We start from the raw sequence: 20699 nt of genomic DNA, 5'->3' as shown, positions 1-20699 counted from the left end.
ATAATATCAAATGATTAATAATTTATTTTTTTAATTATTTATTAATTAATTAAAACAATAAACCCCGGGGGGAGGTGTTAGAGGGTCAAAGTCAAAGTGCTCGCGGCACCGGTAAAAGTTGACCACCACCACCATCATCAGCACCATAGGGAGGGTAGATCATCATCAGCACACCATCAACAACAACAACAACATCATAGGGAGGGTAGCCGACGGCACCCAAGCCAACGATCAAGCAGTGCTCGACGTCATGGGGGCGGCGGTGGCGGCGGTACGGCMGCCGTCGCCGCCGCCTCGGCCACCGGTGGCCTCAATTGTACGCCCAATGCTCGTGTTATGCGCCGCTATTCGCTGGCGCCCAACGATCTGCTTTTCGGCTACCAATCTAACTGTCCGACAAAGTTGTTGCACTCAAATCGCCGCAAATCTATCCTATCGTCGACGCAGTCGTCGGCCAATACTACGGTGTCGGCGGTATCGGCGACAGCGGTGGTCAACGCATCCTACAAATCAAACTCCAGGTATAGTATAGTCTAGTATAGAGATTATTAGTGTGTGTGTGTGTGTGTGTGTGTGTGTGTGTGTGTGTGTGTGTGTGTGTGTGTGTGTGTGTGTGTGTGTGTGTGTGTGTGTGTGTGTGTGTGTGTGTGTGTGTGTGTGTGTGTGTGTGTGTGTGTGTGTGTAATATTATAAGTAAATTAAAAAAGGTTTAAAAATATTATTTTTTGGGATAATATATTTTTTGTTGCAATAAACTACTACTACTACTACTACTACTACTACTACTACTACTACTACTACTACTACTACTACTACTACTACTAACTATTGATAATTGATACTTAAAAATATACATGTAATGCACGATTCATTTATTTATTTATTTATTTTATAGTATAATTTATAACTTAATTATAATTTAATTAATTAGTATTTAATTGTAGATATTAATTTATATTTTATGATATAAAAATATTATATATATATATAGGTTTGGAAATTATAAGGTTTATTTAATTTTTTCTATAATATTACTAAAACACTAATAATATACACTGTATATATGAAATATTTTTCTTAAATTAATATTTATTTACTTATGGATAAAAGTTAGTTAGATCTACACAAAAATAAATAAATAAATAAATATTATTTTCTAATGGATTAATGAAAAATTTATGATCTCTCTGTTCAAATGTATACTTCAAATGATAAACTATTTATTTAATTTTATTTTCTTGATTTTTTTTTGTTAATTGATATATAAGTTATATAATATATTTTTTCTGATATAATGGTAAATTAAACAAGCTTAATTAAAAATATAAATATAATTTATAAAAAATTATATATATATTTATAATTTAAATTTGGATAAAAATTATCCTTAAAAATAAATTTAATAATTATTATAAAGTATAGTTTATACAGTATTTAATTTTTTTTATATACTGTTTGTATTGTATATAATATATATTTGAATTATATGCTGTATATATATATATGATAAATATTTTATTTACTTTATTGAATAGCGATTTTATATTTATTTATTATTTATATATTATTTTTTTGTGCAACAATTCAAGCATTTAATTGAATACAGATTTTATTTTGTTTTTTTGTACTTAAATGCCGACTTAAAAAAATATTTTTTTTTTATAAAAATAACAAAATAAAGAAAATATCTGTTAGATTTTTGACTTATAAATACTTTTTTGTTTGTTTGTATTTTATAATAATATATTAATATTACAAATATATTTATGGTTTAAAAAAAATTAAACACTAGATATTAAAATACAAATTTAGATACAAATTATATTTAATATTTAATATTTTATCTATTATTTAATTATTTAATTTCATTATTATATTGTATTAAAACAATCTATGGTTATTAGTATAAATTTTTTTATTTAGTCATAAATATCTAATATTATACATATATGTGTTATTAAATAGTTTTTAAAATAAAATATCTTTAAAAAAAATTAAAACTATATTAATTGTATAATAACGTTTCACAACTAAAATAAATTTATTTTACATTAAACAAACAAATATAAATTATCCAAACAAATTGTTTATTAGGTTTTAACATTTTTGCTTTTAGGGCATACCAATGAACAAATAAAACTATTTATTACAATCAAACACACATACACATACACATACACATACACATACACATACACATACACATACACATACACATACACACACACACACATACACACTTTCACTTACACACACATACATACATACATACTTACACACACATATACACATACATACTTACACACACATACACACACACATACATACATAAACATACAAATATTGTGTGTAATACTGTATATCAATAGTATACTAAAACATTACAGTATACTATAGATATTTGTTAATGATATTAACAAAATTGTTATTAGATATACAATACCCTGTAATATAGGGCCTGTATGTTGTAATACAAATTTTTATTTGTGTTAATTAAATAGTTTGTTGGTTCAAATATAAAAAAATCATTACAAAATTTTCTTAAATTGAACATGATAAAAAAATAGTTTTTGATTAATGTTAAACAAATGTTAGATTAGAAACTATCAAACAATTAGTGATATTTTTTTGTATCAGTAATTGCGAAATAATTTTTATTATATTAAATATATAGATTTTAATTCACTGATAAATAACATATATTATATAAATATTTGTATAATTATTTTAAAAAATTATGTTTGTATCATATATTTGTTATCATATAATTAGATATATATTTTTTGTATCATTTTTATTAAAATATATTTAATATATATATATATATATATAAATATTATTCACTGATAAATTAAATAAGTTTTATATATATATATATAAAGATAGTGTGTATATATCTCATACATACAACAAAAATAGTTGTCTAAAATAAATGTCAATTAAGTAATGAAAAATTGTATTCAAGATTAGATCCCTTATATTTATAAATATATATTTTTTTGACAATACCTCTCACTTAGAAAGCTATTTAGTCTATACAATAGATAGTTAACAAACAAACAAAATATATATATATAAATAAAAAAAATACAAAAAAACATTTAGTAATACAAAAATTAGTGCAACAATTCAACGACAAACAAAAAATATATTTAGATATACATGTATTGTAGTGTATATACTGTATATATATATATACTATAATGATATGATAATAATAATAAAAATAACTTAAATATTTTAGTCACACATTTTTTTATTTAATACTGTATAGTGAGTGAGTGTGTATTTTTAAAATTAAGTACTTAACACATATAGACTAATGTATTGTCTATTATATTATATTGTTAGATACATTTACACACACACACACACACATACAGTAAAATAAAAATAAATAAAATTAATTGCATTTATTTTACAATACAGTACAGTATATATATATACTGTATATTGTGATTTTTATAGGCAATTATCTATAAAATAAAAAAATAAAATAAAATAATATAATAGATTAGTTATATTATTAGTATTTAAATTTAAATAGTATACTAGATATAAAAAATCAATTTACTTAATATTATTAATATATATATTTATTTATTTGTTATTCCCGATTATAAATATATAAATTTAGAGGAAATTTTTGTTATATTAAAAAATTGATAAACAATATTACAGTATATTTTTAGATTTTTTTCCAATAAATATTTTTAGTATTAAATTATTATTATTATATATATTTATCTTGAAAAAATACAATTAAGTTTATGAAATAAATGTATTATATTTTTATTTTTTTTGAAAATTAATAAACAGTATTATATATTTTTAGATTTTCTACAATATATTTATAGATTTAAATCATTATTTTTTTTATCTTGAAAAATGCAATTAAATTTATGAAATAAATGTATTTCATTTTTCAATTCAAGCTTTTTTGATAGTTTGAAATTTAATAGTTATTATTTTTTTTGCAATAATATATATATTAATAGACGGAAAAAAATATTTTTTATAACATAAAAAATAATTAATATTTATTCTAATAATCAAATATTTAAACAAAAAATAAATTATTTAAAACTTATAATACATACTATTAGTAGTATCAAAATTGTTTTTTAAATGTATTAAATAAATAATAATTTTGCCAATTATTATACATTTTCATCACTAATTATTACATATGGGAATATATTTTTCATATAAGTTTTTTAAAAAAGCTTAACTACATTGAAATTTTAAAAAATATATTATTTTTATAATTTGTTGATGATTTAAAAAATTGAATACATTTTAAATTATTTATTATTTTTATGTAACTATTAATGTAAAAAACTAATAATAATCTAATATTATTTTAATATTTAATTGTATACTAATATATAGTACAATATCTAATAAATGTAAATTATTTTTCTATGCTAATCAAATTTCAATTTCAATTTCCAACAACACATTAGTTTATTGTTATATTTTTAGTAGTTTTAATGCTAGACTTGATATTTAATTGCTTAAAAGCATTTTTGTAATTGTATTATTATTATTATTATTATTATAGACTCACTACTAAAAATGTTTTTTATTTTATTTTATTTATTTATTTTTCTATTTACTCGCAAAAATACTGAGAGATATAAAAAAACTATTAATTAATTTAGTTTGAAAAACAATTTTATTTTTGAAAAGCATTATTCACAGTATAAATTAACAATTTTAAATGGTATTTAACAAATAATATAATTAAACTTTATATATATATATATAAATAATAATATGTAACTATACATTTGTTATTTAATTTGATATAAAATGTGTGTATATATTCACTGTTGCTACACATACACATACACATACACACATACACATACACATACACATACACATACACATACACATACACATACACATACACATACACATACACATACACATACACATACATACATACACATACATACACATACACATACACATACACATACACATACACATACACATACACATACACATACACATACACATACATACACATACACATACTATGGTGTACATACACATACATACACATACATACACATACATACACATACATACACATACATACACACACATACACATACACACATAATAATTAGCCAGCATCAATTTATCAATGCCTATTAGACTATACCAGTAAACATTTTTTAAAAAAAGACAATAGTGTTGCCAACAATGTTAAAATTTTAAAAAAAATATTTTTAATCTAATTATCAATAAAATTATTTGTCACATAATTTATTTAAAAACATATTTATAGTTAAATTTTTGTTTTTATAAATTATTTTTATTTATATACTGTATATATATATATGTATTTTTAAATTATAATCTCTATAAAATATTACATATTAATACCACTAATTATCACTTATGTAACCAAAAATCTAAAATAACATACAATATATTTTTTAAATAAATTTTTATTTTAGTATTTTTTAATAATATTTTTAGTTTTTTTTGTAGGAATATGATATTTAATAACAATTTTTGGCAACAATTATAATTTATTTAATGTCAGACATTTTTTGCTTGTTTTTTATTTAGAAAATAGTTAGCAAATAACAAATAATATATTAATTATAATAAAAATTTTATTATAAAATTATTTAATGATTTATATTATATGAATTGAAAATTTAATATTTTAAAAAAAACTAATTAGTATTAGTATTATTAAATTTATTACAGTAATAATTTAATTTTAAATGTTTATTATTATTATTATTATTTTCTTTACATATTTATCTCAATTTGTCTAATTTTATTTATATTTATAAATTATAATCTAATTATATTTAAATATATATTATTTTTAAATTTATTATTGTTTTTGTTATTATTATTAGTAATTTGAAATGTGTTTTATTTTCTCTAAATTATATACAACTGTACTGTATTATATCATTGACTTAATATAAATATACAGTAATTTTTAAAAATATATATAAAAAAATAATAATATAGTGTTATATTTTAAGCAATAATATTTGTCGAGTTATATATAAATATATAAATCTAATGTATTTTAGCTATTGGTTGTATAATACACATGGAGTTAGTAATGATATTTATAGATATGTCTCTCTCTCTCACTATATATATTTTTTAGGCTTTACACACACACATACATATACACACACTTACATACACATAGATACATACATACATACACACACATACATAGATACATACATACATACACACACATACATATACACACACATACATATACACACACTTACATACACATAGATACATACACACACACACACACACACACTCATACATATACATACATACACACACACACACACACACATACATACATACATACATACATACATACATACATACATACATACATACATACATACATACATACACACACACACACACTCATACATATACACATATACATGCATACATATATTATGTACATACACATAAATACACACATAAACTTATTAATGTATATTTGTTTTTTGAAAAGTTAAAGTTTAAAACTGTGTTTAAGAAAAAATGTGTGTTTTTTAAAAGATTCAATACATTTTACAAAACATTCAAAATAACGTACTGTTTATTAGTACTGAATATATATACTAAAAATATAAATACATTTTTTTGATTATCATTGTGTGTGTGTGTGTGTGTGTGTGTGTATTAAATAATTAAATATGTGTGCAAAATGTATTTATTGTAGTGATTATTACTAAAATGATAAACAAATAAATATCAATAATAATAATAACAATGATTATTATTATTTTAAATTTTATGTATCAATTGTTAATTAATTTATAATTGTATAAACAATTTTTTTTAACAATATTTAATTAAATATGTTATTTTTGTATAAATATTTGGTATTATTATATAATAATTATAATATTATTTTTAAAAATATTTATTATAATAATGTTTTTTAAAAATACAATTCATTATATTATCAGAATATTCTGTAAACTACTTAATAAATTCAATGAATTTATAACAAAAACATAAAAATTATGTTACAATTAGTCCAATCACTAATTGTTTTGCTGTTATTAATGATTATTATTAATAATAATACGACACTTAAACAATCTATGGGACAGTTATCTAATTATTATTATCATCATCATCATCATCAATGTCATCTACTACCTGTCCCCGACATAACTAGCATTATTACTATACCTACTACTACTACTACTACTACACCATATTATGTTCATATTTTTTATACTACTATTAATGTTCATAATTATCATATTAATAATTAGGTCACTCCCGCGTTTGGTCGGCGGTCCAACCGCCGCTACCGATACCACTACAACCACAGATAGCTTAGGCAACATATATGGCGCTACCGGTGCTGATGGTATCGTAGCTACCATTGTGGGCATTGATGGCGGTGCCGGTGGTGCTGGTGGTGGTGGTGGTGCCGATGGTAATGGTGGTGGTGGTGGTCAACATCCGTATCCCACACTAAGACAACAGTCAACTGGCAGTGTCGTCAGTAATCTGCTATTGACTACCGGTAGTCATCATTTTGAACCGGAAAAACACGCGCACGACCAGTGCGAACGTGTTGTCATCAATGTTAGCGGTTTGAAGTTTGAGACCCAACTACGGACACTACACCAGTTTCCCGATACCTTACTGGGCGATCCCAATAGGAGGATCAGGTATGTGTATTTGTGTGTGTGTGTGTGTGTGTATGTGTGTGTGTATGTGTGTGTATGTATGTGTATGTATGTGTGTATGTGTGTATGTGTGTATATGTGTGTGTATGTGTGTGTGTATGTGTGTGTATGTGTGTGTTTGTGTGTGTGTGTTTGTGTGTGTGTCAGTGTAACTTAATTATGATTACTATTATTAAAAAACAATAATAGATAATTACCTATAAATTAAATTAGCCTTAAAATATCAAATAATTATCATTTTTTATAAATTTTTTTCATAAAAAATATACTTATTATCAGAAAATAACTAGTGTTTAATAATATGTAAAATTTATCATAATAATTTATTTTTTGATTTTTGAATAAACAAAAACAATTTATTATTTTAATGATAGTTTATCTGTAAATTATATTAATAATATTCGTAATTAAATTTTAATTTTAAGTTATAGTAAACATAAACATTAATTATGTAATGAAATTTTAGATTACATCAATAAGTTATTTTAAATAAACATTAAATGAAAATTTTTTACTTAATGGTAAATAAACAGTTAATTATTATTATTATTACATTAAATATTATACATTATTTTTTTTTATAAAGCAAACAACATTAGTAATCATAATTAAACTAATCATTTAGTAATTTTAAAAAACAAAATAAAAAATTAAATCAAATAATAATTTTTACAATTAATTAATTATTATTATTATTATATTTTATAACACCATCATCATCATCACCACCAACACACACCTACCTCGGGGTCGGGACGTCCTAAATCAAACCCAACCAACCAATCAAACCCAACAAACCGATTGACAACAACAACACCAACAACAAAAACGGTCAGATATTTCGATATCTACCGAAACGAGTACTTCTTTGACCGATCCCGTAGCTGTTTCGATGCCATACTCTACTACTATCAGTCGGGCGGTCGACTCAGGCGTCCGGTAAACGTATCGCTGGATATATTTGTCGAAGAGATCAAGTTCTACGAGTTAGGCGAAGAAGCTTTCGATAAGTTCAGGGAAGACGAAGGTTTTATCAAAGAAGAAGAACGTCCGCTACCGGCAAACGGTTTGCAACGCAAACTATGGCTATTGTTTGAGTTTCCCGAATCATCGCAAGCGGCCCGTGTAGTGGCCATCATCAGCGTAGTGGTCATACTCTTGTCGATCGTTATATTTTGTTTGGAAACTCTGCCCGAATTCAAACACTATAAGATCTATAATGTTACCGAAAACTTGACCCGTGTTATCGAGGACGAGACGCCATCGCTGGGCGAACCGTTTTTCATTGTCGAAACCCTATGTATTATATGGTTTTCCCTAGAAATAGTTGTCCGCTTTTTTTCCTGTCCATCCAAACTGGAGTTTATCAAAGATATTATGAATACCATCGATCTGGTAGCTATTGTTCCGTATTTTATTACGTTGGGTACGATTCTGGCCGAACGACAAGCGGCTGCTGCGGCAATGGCGGCGACGACGGCATCGGGTGCTGGCAGTAGTAGTGCCGGTGGCGGCGGCGGGAGTGGTGTCAATGGTGCCGGCATTAGCAGCGACCGCAACGACGATTCAGATCGTAGCCGACAAACGTTTGGCGGCAATGACCAACGCGGCAATCAGGCAATGAGTTTGGCCATCTTGAGGGTTATCCGATTGGTACGGGTGTTCAGGATATTCAAACTGAGCCGTCACTCGAAAGGCCTACAGATTCTTGGCCGTACACTCAAGGCATCGATGCGCGAGTTAGGTCTACTAATATTTTTCCTGTTTATCGGTGTCATATTGTTTTCGTCGGCCGTCTATTATGCCGAAGCCGACAGCGATCGATCCTATTTTAAGTCAATACCCGACGCTTTTTGGTGGGCAGTGGTCACTATGGTTTGTATTTGACTTTTGACTTTTCTATATATTTTAATATAATAATAATAGCAATACTGAGTGTATATATCTAACTGTCGTCTCTCTCTCTTTCTCTCTCTCTTTCTCTCTCTCTCTTTCTCTCTCTCTCTCTCTCTTTCTCTCTCTCTTTCTCTCTCTTTCTCTCTCTTTCTCTCTCTTTCTCTCTCTCTCTTTCTCTTTCTCTCTCTCTCTCTTTCTCACTCTCTTTCTCTCTCTCTCTTTCTCTCTCTCTTTCTCTCTCTCTTTCTCTCTCTTCCTCTCTCTCTCTTTCTCTCTCTTTCTCTATCCATCTATCTGTTTGTCTATAATCTCATTGATACTATATATTAATATATATATATATAGACTACCGTCGGCTATGGCGACATGCGACCAGTGGGCGTCTGGGGTAAGATTGTCGGCTCCCTGTGCGCAATAGCCGGCGTACTAACCATTGCTCTGCCGGTGCCGGTAATTGTGTCCAATTTTAATTATTTCTATCACCGCGAAACCGACCAAGAAGATCTACAATCGATAAACTTTAATCACGTAACCGGCTGTCCCTATCTATCGGGTAACGTAGGCCAGCATCGGGTACGCCGTTCATCCTATAGTGACTCAAACATTTCGCGAGATACCGACAATGGCGGCGACGGCGACCATCAGGAGGCCGTCAGCGACGATAACAATGCCAAAACCGTCGCCGACGACGACAACAACGACCGTCTGTCCGGTCGGAGGTCAGTGTCTCAACAGTCGGGTGTCTATAATAATAACAATAATAATAACAGTAGCACACCGTTGCTGTACACCGGCACCGGTATCTATCAAAATACTAATAATTATGAACATCGATCGTACAGTCCTATCATTACCTCACCAGACATTACATCACAGATCATCCAATCGCGACATTTTAGCCATTATTGCCATCCATTGCCCGTCACGTTGTCGTCGTCGTCGACGACACCTACAGTTCCGACCAGTGCTGAGGTAGTGGTGGTTGGAGAGGGAAAAGCAGAAAAAGAAGACATGACACTCATCAGTAACATTGACATCGGTAATCGGTACGCGACGGCGGCCATGATGATGATGCCCGAACTACCGGTGCTCATACCAGTCCAGTGTATCGGTTCTTCACCGACAACGGCAACACCATCGGTGGTCAAAAACAACACCTGTGCTTCCGTGTTGGCAACGACGCCGCCAATCAAATCCTACTACAAGTCAATGGAAGCGCTCGATAGGACCACCAGTTCCCGTACACCGTCACCGCAACAACAACAACAATCATCGATAATCATCGGTAGATTACCTACCAGTTCCCATCATCATCATCATAAGTTTATCCCCATCATCAGTGATAATAATAATCAGTTATTGTTAGCTGCCAACACCACCGCCACCACCACCAAAACGGCCAGTGCCAGGGCTGGCATAGTGTCCAAACCTATCGGACCTGTCAAACATTTTAATAATGATAAACTAGTAGTAATGATAGATAAGTGTATCATTAATAATAATAATAATAATAATCATAATGTTGTTAACATTGTTGGTGATGATGATAATGATGGGAACGGTAGCTCCACTACTACTACTACTACCACCACTATAATGCCAATTGAAACTGATGTCTGACCACCACTTGATATATATATATAATATGATATATATATATATAATGTACATACAAACAGTGTGTTATTATAAATTAATAAATATATATATTATTGATATATTGATTATTATTATTAATTGAAATAAAAAATTTATTTTATTGTTTTTTTTATACGATATATAAAATTTATATAATTATTGAGAGTAAATGTATTGCTTTTTAAACAAAATAATATATATATATAAATAAATACATTGTATTAAAAGTATACAACGATTATATACATACCATAGTTTATAGATTGTTATAAATTATTATTATTATTATTATATATAAATAAAAACATTAAAGTATTTAAAAAAATAAATATTTTAAGTGATTATAAAATTTATTATTTATATTTATTAAAAAATAACAATAAAATAAAAATTGCTGTTAATATTGTTTAACTAATACAGTATATATTTAATTAGTTATTGATAATTATCAAATAAAATTGTTAATATTATTATACTGTAATTGTTTAGTGATATATATATATGAAAATATCTAAATATGTGTTACAATTTTTTTTTAATTTATTTATTAATTAAAGTTTAGTTAAAATATTATTAAATATTATTAAAAAATATATATATTTAGTATATAATAACCTAAAAGTGATTCAAACCAATGAGTAAAGTATTAAATATTATTATTAATAACAATAATAATATCAAATATATATATATAATATATAGTATTATATATTTTATAATTGAAAATTTTATTAATATTATTATTAATTATAAAAGTTAAATTATAATTTAACTATATTAATATATATAGTATGAATATTTCTAAATAAATGTGATTAATTTTATCAATGTCAATTTTTTTTGAAAAATGTCGATAAAATAAGTAAATGTTATTAAGTGTTAGATATATATTTAAATGTATATAAAAAATAGATTTATCAAGATCATAATCAATAGTTTTTTTTAAAAAAATAGTATTTTTTAATGGTAATTTTTTGAAAAACTGTAATTTTTAATTATTTAAAAAATAAATTAAGCTTGTTAATTTTAAATATATTTTCAAAAATATATATATATATACAAATTTATTGTCATTATATATATATAAAAAAAAGTTCAAAGTTATTACTGTATTAATTATATATATTATATACTATATGTTTAAAATATTATACATGTTATATAACAACTATATGTAATAATCAATTTATTTAATTTTAAAAATTAAACTATTTGTTAAGTTAAAAATCTATAAATATCTATATATAATAATAAGTTTTTTTTTAAAAATTAATAATTGTTTATAAAAAATTGTTATTTACATTATATAAAAGAGCTTACTTTTAAATACAAAACAAAAAAAAACAATTGTTTTTTTAGTTTGTTAAACATATATACATTGTATTTGATATAAAAGTAAAAAATTATTTATTTAAAAAAACACAAATTGTCAATGATAAACAAGTAAAAATATCATCTAGGTCCATTTTTTTGTATAAAATTGAGAAAATAAGATCATATTTAAATAACACACACACATATATAAGTAACTTGGTACATTTTTAAAAAAAAACTAAATATTAGATGTACGTTATATATTAAATATTGAATAATATATTGTTTTAATTATAGTTATATTTGAAAGTCATTTATATATATATATATTGTAAAACTATAAAAGTTAAAAAAAATAAATATTAATTATATAATAAATACTATATATATATATATCAAAATAATATTAATTCCATGTATAATTTTTTATATAAAAGTTAAAATATGTTAAAAAATAAACTATGAATTATTAGTTTTGTTGTTTTTTAAATATTTAAAACTTAAATAATAAATATACAATATATTTATTACAAAAAAAAACTTTAAATATTATCATTTGTTTTTATTGGATGTGATGATTATAAACAATAATTTTTTTTATATACAGTATATTATAAGTATGTATAAAAATTTATGTTTAATTGTTAATTATAAACAATTTTTCTAAAAAATTACTATAATTTAAAAAAAAAAATATTATAATGTTTTAGAAAGTTATTAATATTTATTAAACATTTTATAAATAACTAATCAAATTTTTAATCTCTCCATAATTTTAATCCCCCCATATTTTTAATCCCTAAACTATATATAATCCGTTTATTTAAAACTTAAATAGATAAATAAATAAATAATCAAGGACAATAACTCTAGTCAAATTTATAATTGAATTATTAATTATTAATTATTTTTGTGACTATGAGGTACTGTCCTAATAGCCTAGAAAATTATTTAAAATTATATTAGTTTAGAAAATAGCTTAATATTTAAGTTACAGTTTGTTAAGATTTAGAGGGAAATAAAATAAATAATAAAATTTTTAAAGTAAACTTTATTAAATTTTAATATTAATAAATATTTTTTTATAAAATAATTTAATTAAATAATTTTGAAATTTATTAAATAACTATACTGTAAAGATAAATATATTTTTAAAAACTAAATTTTAAAATTATTTATAATTATTATTATTGTGTGATTTAAATTTAAATATTTAATAACAAATATAATAAAAACTTAATATTTATTTTATATTTATTTTATTTTTTTATTTAGTAAAATACAATACAATTTTTTCAGTTAAATTTTATTATTACACAATACATTTAGTATTTATAATTTTACCCTGCTAATTAATGTGACGTTATTTATTTATTTATTTGTATATTTATGGGCAAATAAATAATACAATAAATGATGTACACTGTTGTAGTAAATTTGTCTTAATATTTTTTTTTTTGGGTACAATTATAGACTATAAACAAATAGTATTAATACAACTATATTGTATTATATAAAAAAGTACTAATATATATATACTGTTTAATATACACTACACTAATAATACTCACTACTATTACAATACAAAAATCAATTATACTGTATATACAGTATATGTGTTCAATGTTTCTATGGATATAATATATATACTTTAATAGGGGGGGGCGTGGCTTAAACAAAAAAAATCTACTATATTACATGTACATTAGTTAATACATTAATAATTATATATATATATATATATATTATAGAGAGAGAGATAAATATCTATGTTTATGTTGTATGCATTGCATGCATGTATATATATATAGTACAGTACTGGGCAATAGTAATGTCACATAAAACCTAAACAACACGTGTAACTATATTAATGAGTGACTCTTTTACACAGTATTTACATACAACAACATTATTGTTAAAAATATAAAAAAAAATTATTATTATTATTATTAAATGACACATGTATTACTATTATTAGTGTAATTTTTATTTTATTTTTTAGTTAAATAATTAATTAATAATAAAAAATTATTTAATAAAAAACAGTAGTTATATATAATAAATAAATAATTAATTAATTTTTTTTTATTTAAAAAAAACTAAAAACTATGGGTATGTTTATGTGATTTATTGTTTGAAACAATTTTAATTAAAATTAAATTAATTGCTAATTATTTTTTTTTATTTTTTATATATATACAAACCCCATACCCACCCACCCCCCAACCACCCTCACTGTCTACCCGTGCCCTACGGCTATATCCCTATAGGCGGACTACTAACCTATTTTCGGTCGCTGTTGGGCTCCCGTGAGATGCGTATACTGATCCTCGGTCTGGACGGCGCCGGCAAGACTACCATATTATATAGGCTTCAAGTCGGCGAAGTGGTCACTACTATACCAAGTAATATACAGACACACACCCACTTAGATCCCATTCCCCTCCACCACCCCCACCCCCTAATTAACTAACTAATAATATACATGTCTATTTTATTATTATAGCCATCGGTTTCAATGTAGAACAGGTAACCTATAAGAACCTAAAGTTTCAAGTATGGGATTTAGGAGGACAGACATCCATACGGCCGTACTGGCGATGCTACTACTCGAATACCGATGCCATTATCTATGTAGTAGATAGTAGCGATAGAGAACGGATAGGTATATCCAAACAGGAACTGGTATCGATGCTTGAGGTAAATTGATTGATTGTGTGTTTCACGCTCATCCCTCCCCCACCCCACACCCCTATTTGTCTGTCTCCTAACATATATGTGGTTATACCATCTACTTGTTCTCTATATGGCCATACCGTCTCTCTCTTTCTCTCTCACACACACACACCCACTCCCAGTGATGTTTGACTGATCCAATTGTCTAACTAACTGTCCCATCATTATGATATTATTTAAACTCTCTTTCTCTCTCTCTCTCTCTATCTCTCTCTCTCGCTGTCCATATAATTGTCACCTAAATTGATGACTACCTCCTATCACATAATATTTATGGTTAATCCGGTTATTACCTGTGCATCCCTTTCCTCTCTTGACTTTACTATTGGTATTCATATTATCTCTCTCTCTCTCTCTCTCTCTCACACACACACACTCCCAGTGATGTTTGACTGATCTAATTGTCTAACTAACTGTCCCATCATTTTTAAAGAGATTATTTAATCTCTCTCTCTCTCTCTCTCTCTCGCTGTCCATATAATTGTCACCTAAATTGATGACTACCTCCTATCACATAATATTTATGGTTAATCCGGTTATTACCTGTGCATCCCTTTCCTCTCTTGACTTTACTATTGGTATTCATATTATCTCTCTCTCTCTCTCTCACACACACACACACACACTCACTCCCAGTGATGTTTGACTGATCTAATTGTCTAACTAACTGTCCCATCATTTTTAAAGAGATTATTTAATCTCTCTCTCTCTCTCTGTCAATATAATTGTCGCCTAAATTGATGACTACCTCCTATCACATAATATTTATGGTTAATCCGGTTATTACCTGTGCATCCCTTTCCTCTCTTGACTTTACTATTGGTATTCATATTATCTCTCTCTCTCTCTCACACACACACACACACACTCACTCCCAGTGATGTTTGACTGATCTAATTGTCTAACTAACTGTCCCATCATTTTTAAAGAGATTATTTAATCTCTCTCTCTCTCTCTCTCTCTGTCAATATAATTGTCGCCTAAATTGATGACTACCTCCTATCACATAATATTTATGGTTAATCCGGTTATTACCTGTGCATCCCTTTCCTCTCTTGACTTTACTATTGGTATTCATATTATCTCTCTCTCTCTCTCTCTCTCTCTCTCTCTCTCTCTCTGTCAATATAATTGTCGCCTAAATTGATGACTACCTCCTATCACATAATATTTATGGTTAATCCGGTTATTACCTGTGCATCCCTTTCCTCCCTTAACTTTATACTATTGCAATACTATTGGTATTTAATATATCGTTTGTCTCTCTTTTTTTACGAATAGGAAGAGGAACTGAAAAAAGCTATACTACTAGTATTGGCCAACAAACAGGACATGGATCAGGCCATGACCATTGCCGAAGTCCATCAGGCACTCGGATTGGATGCCCTGAAAAGTCGGACGTTTCAGATATTCAAGACATCGGCCATCAAAGGTGACGGTTTAGATGAGGCCATGGAGTGGCTGTCAAACGCGTTGACTAATAATAATAAATAGTGTTTTTTTTGTATATTAATAATAATAATTAATTAATTAATTTCTAAATTTATTACAATTAATATATAATTTATAAACATCTATATCTATATAATTTAATTAGATTTTTAATTACCAATTGTATTGTCAGTATATAAATTAATTAATTTTATTTTTGAATTATTTTTTTTTTGGTAAAATATTATAACGTTATATATATTTTTTTGAGGAAAATTTTTTTTTAAAACTATTATTTTATTTTAATTAATTAGTTAATAATTATATAAAATCTTTATATAAGTTTTTAATTGTAAAATTATATGTGCGATAAATTTTTTTAAAAAATGTGTTTAAATCTAAAATATGCACACAATATATATATTTATATATTTAATACTAATTATTACTATTATATGATAGTTATATATAAATTTAATTCAATGATTAATAATTATATTAAGATAGAGAGTCAAAAAAAAATTAATTTTTGAATGAATTTTTTATGTGCAAAACAACAATAAACAAATTGCAAACATTTTTTTTAAAATCAAACAAAACTAAAATATGTATTCATATCTATTATATAAAAAAATACATCAAAAATAATAATAATATTTATTTCATACTTTTAAATATTTTTTTTTCGTTTATTTATTGTATTAACTATTTATATAAACATCAAAATTTTTTTATTATTATTAATATTATTTTTAAATATTTATTTAATTTATTTAAATAACATTTGATAACATTCCTCAACACATTGTTTGTTTGTTTTGTTTTTTTAATTTGATATCAATATATATTTATATAAATATTTTTTTTCTAATTTTTAATAAATAAAAATTGATTGACCTAGTCTATGGAAAATAAAAAAATAAATTTTCATTTTTTTTTATTAATTAATTTTACCATAATATTCACAATCAATAAATTTTTTTAAAAAAATCTATTCATAAATTAATTACTAATAATCACTACTAATATCTATTAATATATATATATATATATATATATATATAGATATATATTAATAGATATTAGTATTGATTATTAGTAATTAATATATATATATATATCAGGGTTAAGCAAGGTTTTGGATTTTAGGGGGGTAGACCGGGGTAAAATTTACAAAATTCTCAAAAAATCTTGGGGGGGGGTATTGGGTGGGGTAAGATTTTTATTGCATTTTTAAACGGCAATTTTTTCAAAAATCCAAAATCAAGGGGGGGGGGGGGGTCTAGAGAAAATTCCCTAAAAATTCCTTAAGTTCCCGAATATTCCCATGTAAATTCAATAAAATTCCCACAAGTTCCCGTATAAATTCCCGGGAAAATAGGTAAAATTTCCAAAAATATAAAAAAAAACTTAAAAAACTTAAAAATTAACAAAAATTTAAATTTTAACAAAAAATAAATATTTTTTAAAAAAATTTTTTAAAATTAATAAAAACTTAAATTTTAACAAAAAAAAATAAAATAATGTATTTAAGATTTAAAAATAGTTGATAAAAGCATTAATGATACACTATGAGTTATTTTTAGTATTTTAATAATTTTTAACTTTTAACATAATTAATTTTTTAAACAATACTTAATGTTTATAGTTTGTTATATATTTTTATTTTTATACAAATACTGACTGAATACTACTTATTTAACTCAAATTTCGTTAAAGTTTAATTATATTAAGTACAAAATTGAAAATATTTTTAAATTTTTTATTTAAAATTTAAAAATTATTAATAAAAACATAAGTATTTATTGTTTTATTAACTTCTTAAACTTATATTTAAATTGTAATATGATTACTCTTTTCAACAAATAGGTAATTTTTAATTTTTTAGTTTATTTTAATTAAAATAATGTTATTTTTTGATGACTTTTAACGTTATTTTAACTATTTTTAATCAATAATTAGATTTTTATAAATATTATAAACATAAAAACACTTACTAAAATAGTATCAACTAAAATTAAAATTTTTATAAATTTCAAAAAAATTTTCGGCGCCTTCGGCGCCGAAATTTTAGGGGGGGGGGGGTCATTTCTCCTCGTTTTTAAGCGACAATTTTTTCAATTTGGTCAAAAAGTCTGGGGGGGTAAAATCCCAATTTCTCGATCTTAGGGGGGGTATTTTGGCCTTACCCCCCCTACCCCCCCCCCCCCTTACTTAACCCTGATATATATATATTAGTTATTAAAAAAATTATTAGTTAATAGTATATACAAAAAAATATATATCAATAATTGTTTTGTTTGTTTGTTTGTTCAACTAATCTATTGATAACAATAATTACATAACAATTACATAATAATTATAATTATTGTTTTTTTATTATTCAATCGACCTCTAATTGCAACCAATATCCAGTCGGCACTGGTATGCCATAGCCAGACAACCCTTAATAATAATACAGTACATAACTACAATAAAATACTAAAACTATAATAAAACTATTTGTATGACTATTTTGTTGTAGGCGGGTGCTGTTTGACAGTGATGCCTGTTTTGTTTCGACCATCACTACCACCGGTGGCGGCGGCGGCGGCGGCCGGTTCGATATCGTCGGGTAATTGTCTAATCTTATTCATAATCCAGTCCATCGACGGCGATACCTGTACACCGTAGGCCGAGTTTTGCATAGAACATCGGGTGCCCGATGGTAGCCGATCGGTAAACAAGCCGACCAGTATGGCACGGCTGGCATTCCAGTTGATTGGTTCGTATTGGACAATTGGACCGCCATCATCTCCCTGGGTCACACAATATAAATATATATATATATATATATATAAACTATATATACTACTACCACTACTACCACTACTACCACTACTACCACTACTACCACTACTACCACTACTACCACTACTACCACTACTACCACTACTACCACTACTACCACTACTACCACTACTACCACTACTACCACTACTACCACTACTACCACTACTACCACTACTACCACTACTACCACTACTACCACTACTACCACTACTACCACTACTACCACTACTACCACTACTACCACTACTACCACTACTACCACTACTACCACTACTACCACTACTACCACTACTACCACTACTACCACTACTAGTACTATATTAAAGGATAGTTAGTGTATATAATATCTACTAAATAAATTCTACCCCCATCCCCTCACCCCCATACCGTGCATGGACGATCAGTTACTAGGATATCGTAGCTCAAACACAACACTTCCGTATAGTTGCACTGTGATCCCGGTGCTAGATTTATCGACATTTGTTTGACGATATCTGTTTTTTTCCAACCATTGTTGACACTACCCCAGCCAAACAAGCGGCCAGTGTCCGGTCGGGGCGGTCCGTATACATGGGCCGGCGGCAAACATATCGGATTGGATGTCCAGTAGACGGCAGTAGATGTGTCTGTCATTGTCCGTATTGATCGTTTAAACGGCCGATGCAGACGTACCAGTCCCAGATTGTATTTGAGCCGATCATCCTTAATCGACCGGTCATTATAAAGCGGATGTATGAACCGATTGGCCGAATCAACAGACCGGAAGTCCCACGTACTATAGCCGGTTGTAATGATTTTATAGGATTCATGGACATGGAGATCGCTGTTTTTATATCTTTTTTTTGATTGGTGGATATATAGTACCGTTAAAAGCAAATAAAATATTATAATACAAACTAAACCTCACCCACACATACACACACATATACACACATATACACACATATACACACATATACACACATATACACACATATACACACATATACACACATATACACACATATACACATATATACACACATATACACACATATACACACATATACACACATATACACACATATACACACATATACACACATATACACACATATACACACATATACACACATATAC

General features: G+C 26.3%; 2 protein-coding genes across 2 annotated transcripts; both read left to right on the top strand.

Moving 5' to 3' along the window:
• The first annotated feature begins 329 nt into the window (after positions 1-329).
• Positions 330-11249, top strand: LOC128965072 (uncharacterized). Its single transcript, XM_054311725.1, has 4 exons — positions 330-521; positions 7311-7715; positions 8570-9608; positions 9975-11249. The coding sequence occupies exons 1-4, from the start codon at positions 337-339 to the stop codon at positions 11247-11249; spliced, it is 2904 nt and encodes a 967-aa protein (XP_054167700.1). The 5' UTR covers positions 330-336.
• Positions 11250-14657: 3408 nt separating this feature from the next.
• Positions 14658-16842, top strand: LOC128965117 (ADP-ribosylation factor-like protein 1). Its single transcript, XM_054311771.1, has 4 exons — positions 14658-14693; positions 14852-14986; positions 15088-15281; positions 16599-16842. Exons 1-4 carry the CDS (start codon positions 14690-14692, stop codon positions 16809-16811), a joined length of 546 nt encoding a protein of 181 aa, XP_054167746.1. The 5' UTR covers positions 14658-14689; the 3' UTR covers positions 16812-16842.
• Positions 16843-20699: the final 3857 nt, after the last annotated feature.

Source organism: Oppia nitens, unplaced genomic scaffold (genome assembly GCF_028296485.1).
Source record: "Oppia nitens isolate AA-2021 unplaced genomic scaffold, nextdenovo-longstitch-racon4-pilon3 scaffold16_pilon_pilon_pilon, whole genome shotgun sequence".
Lineage (NCBI taxonomy): Eukaryota > Metazoa > Arthropoda > Arachnida > Sarcoptiformes > Oppiidae > Oppia > Oppia nitens.
The sequence above is the reverse complement of the archived record's forward strand: the minus strand, read 5'-3'. Positions and strand labels throughout refer to the sequence as shown.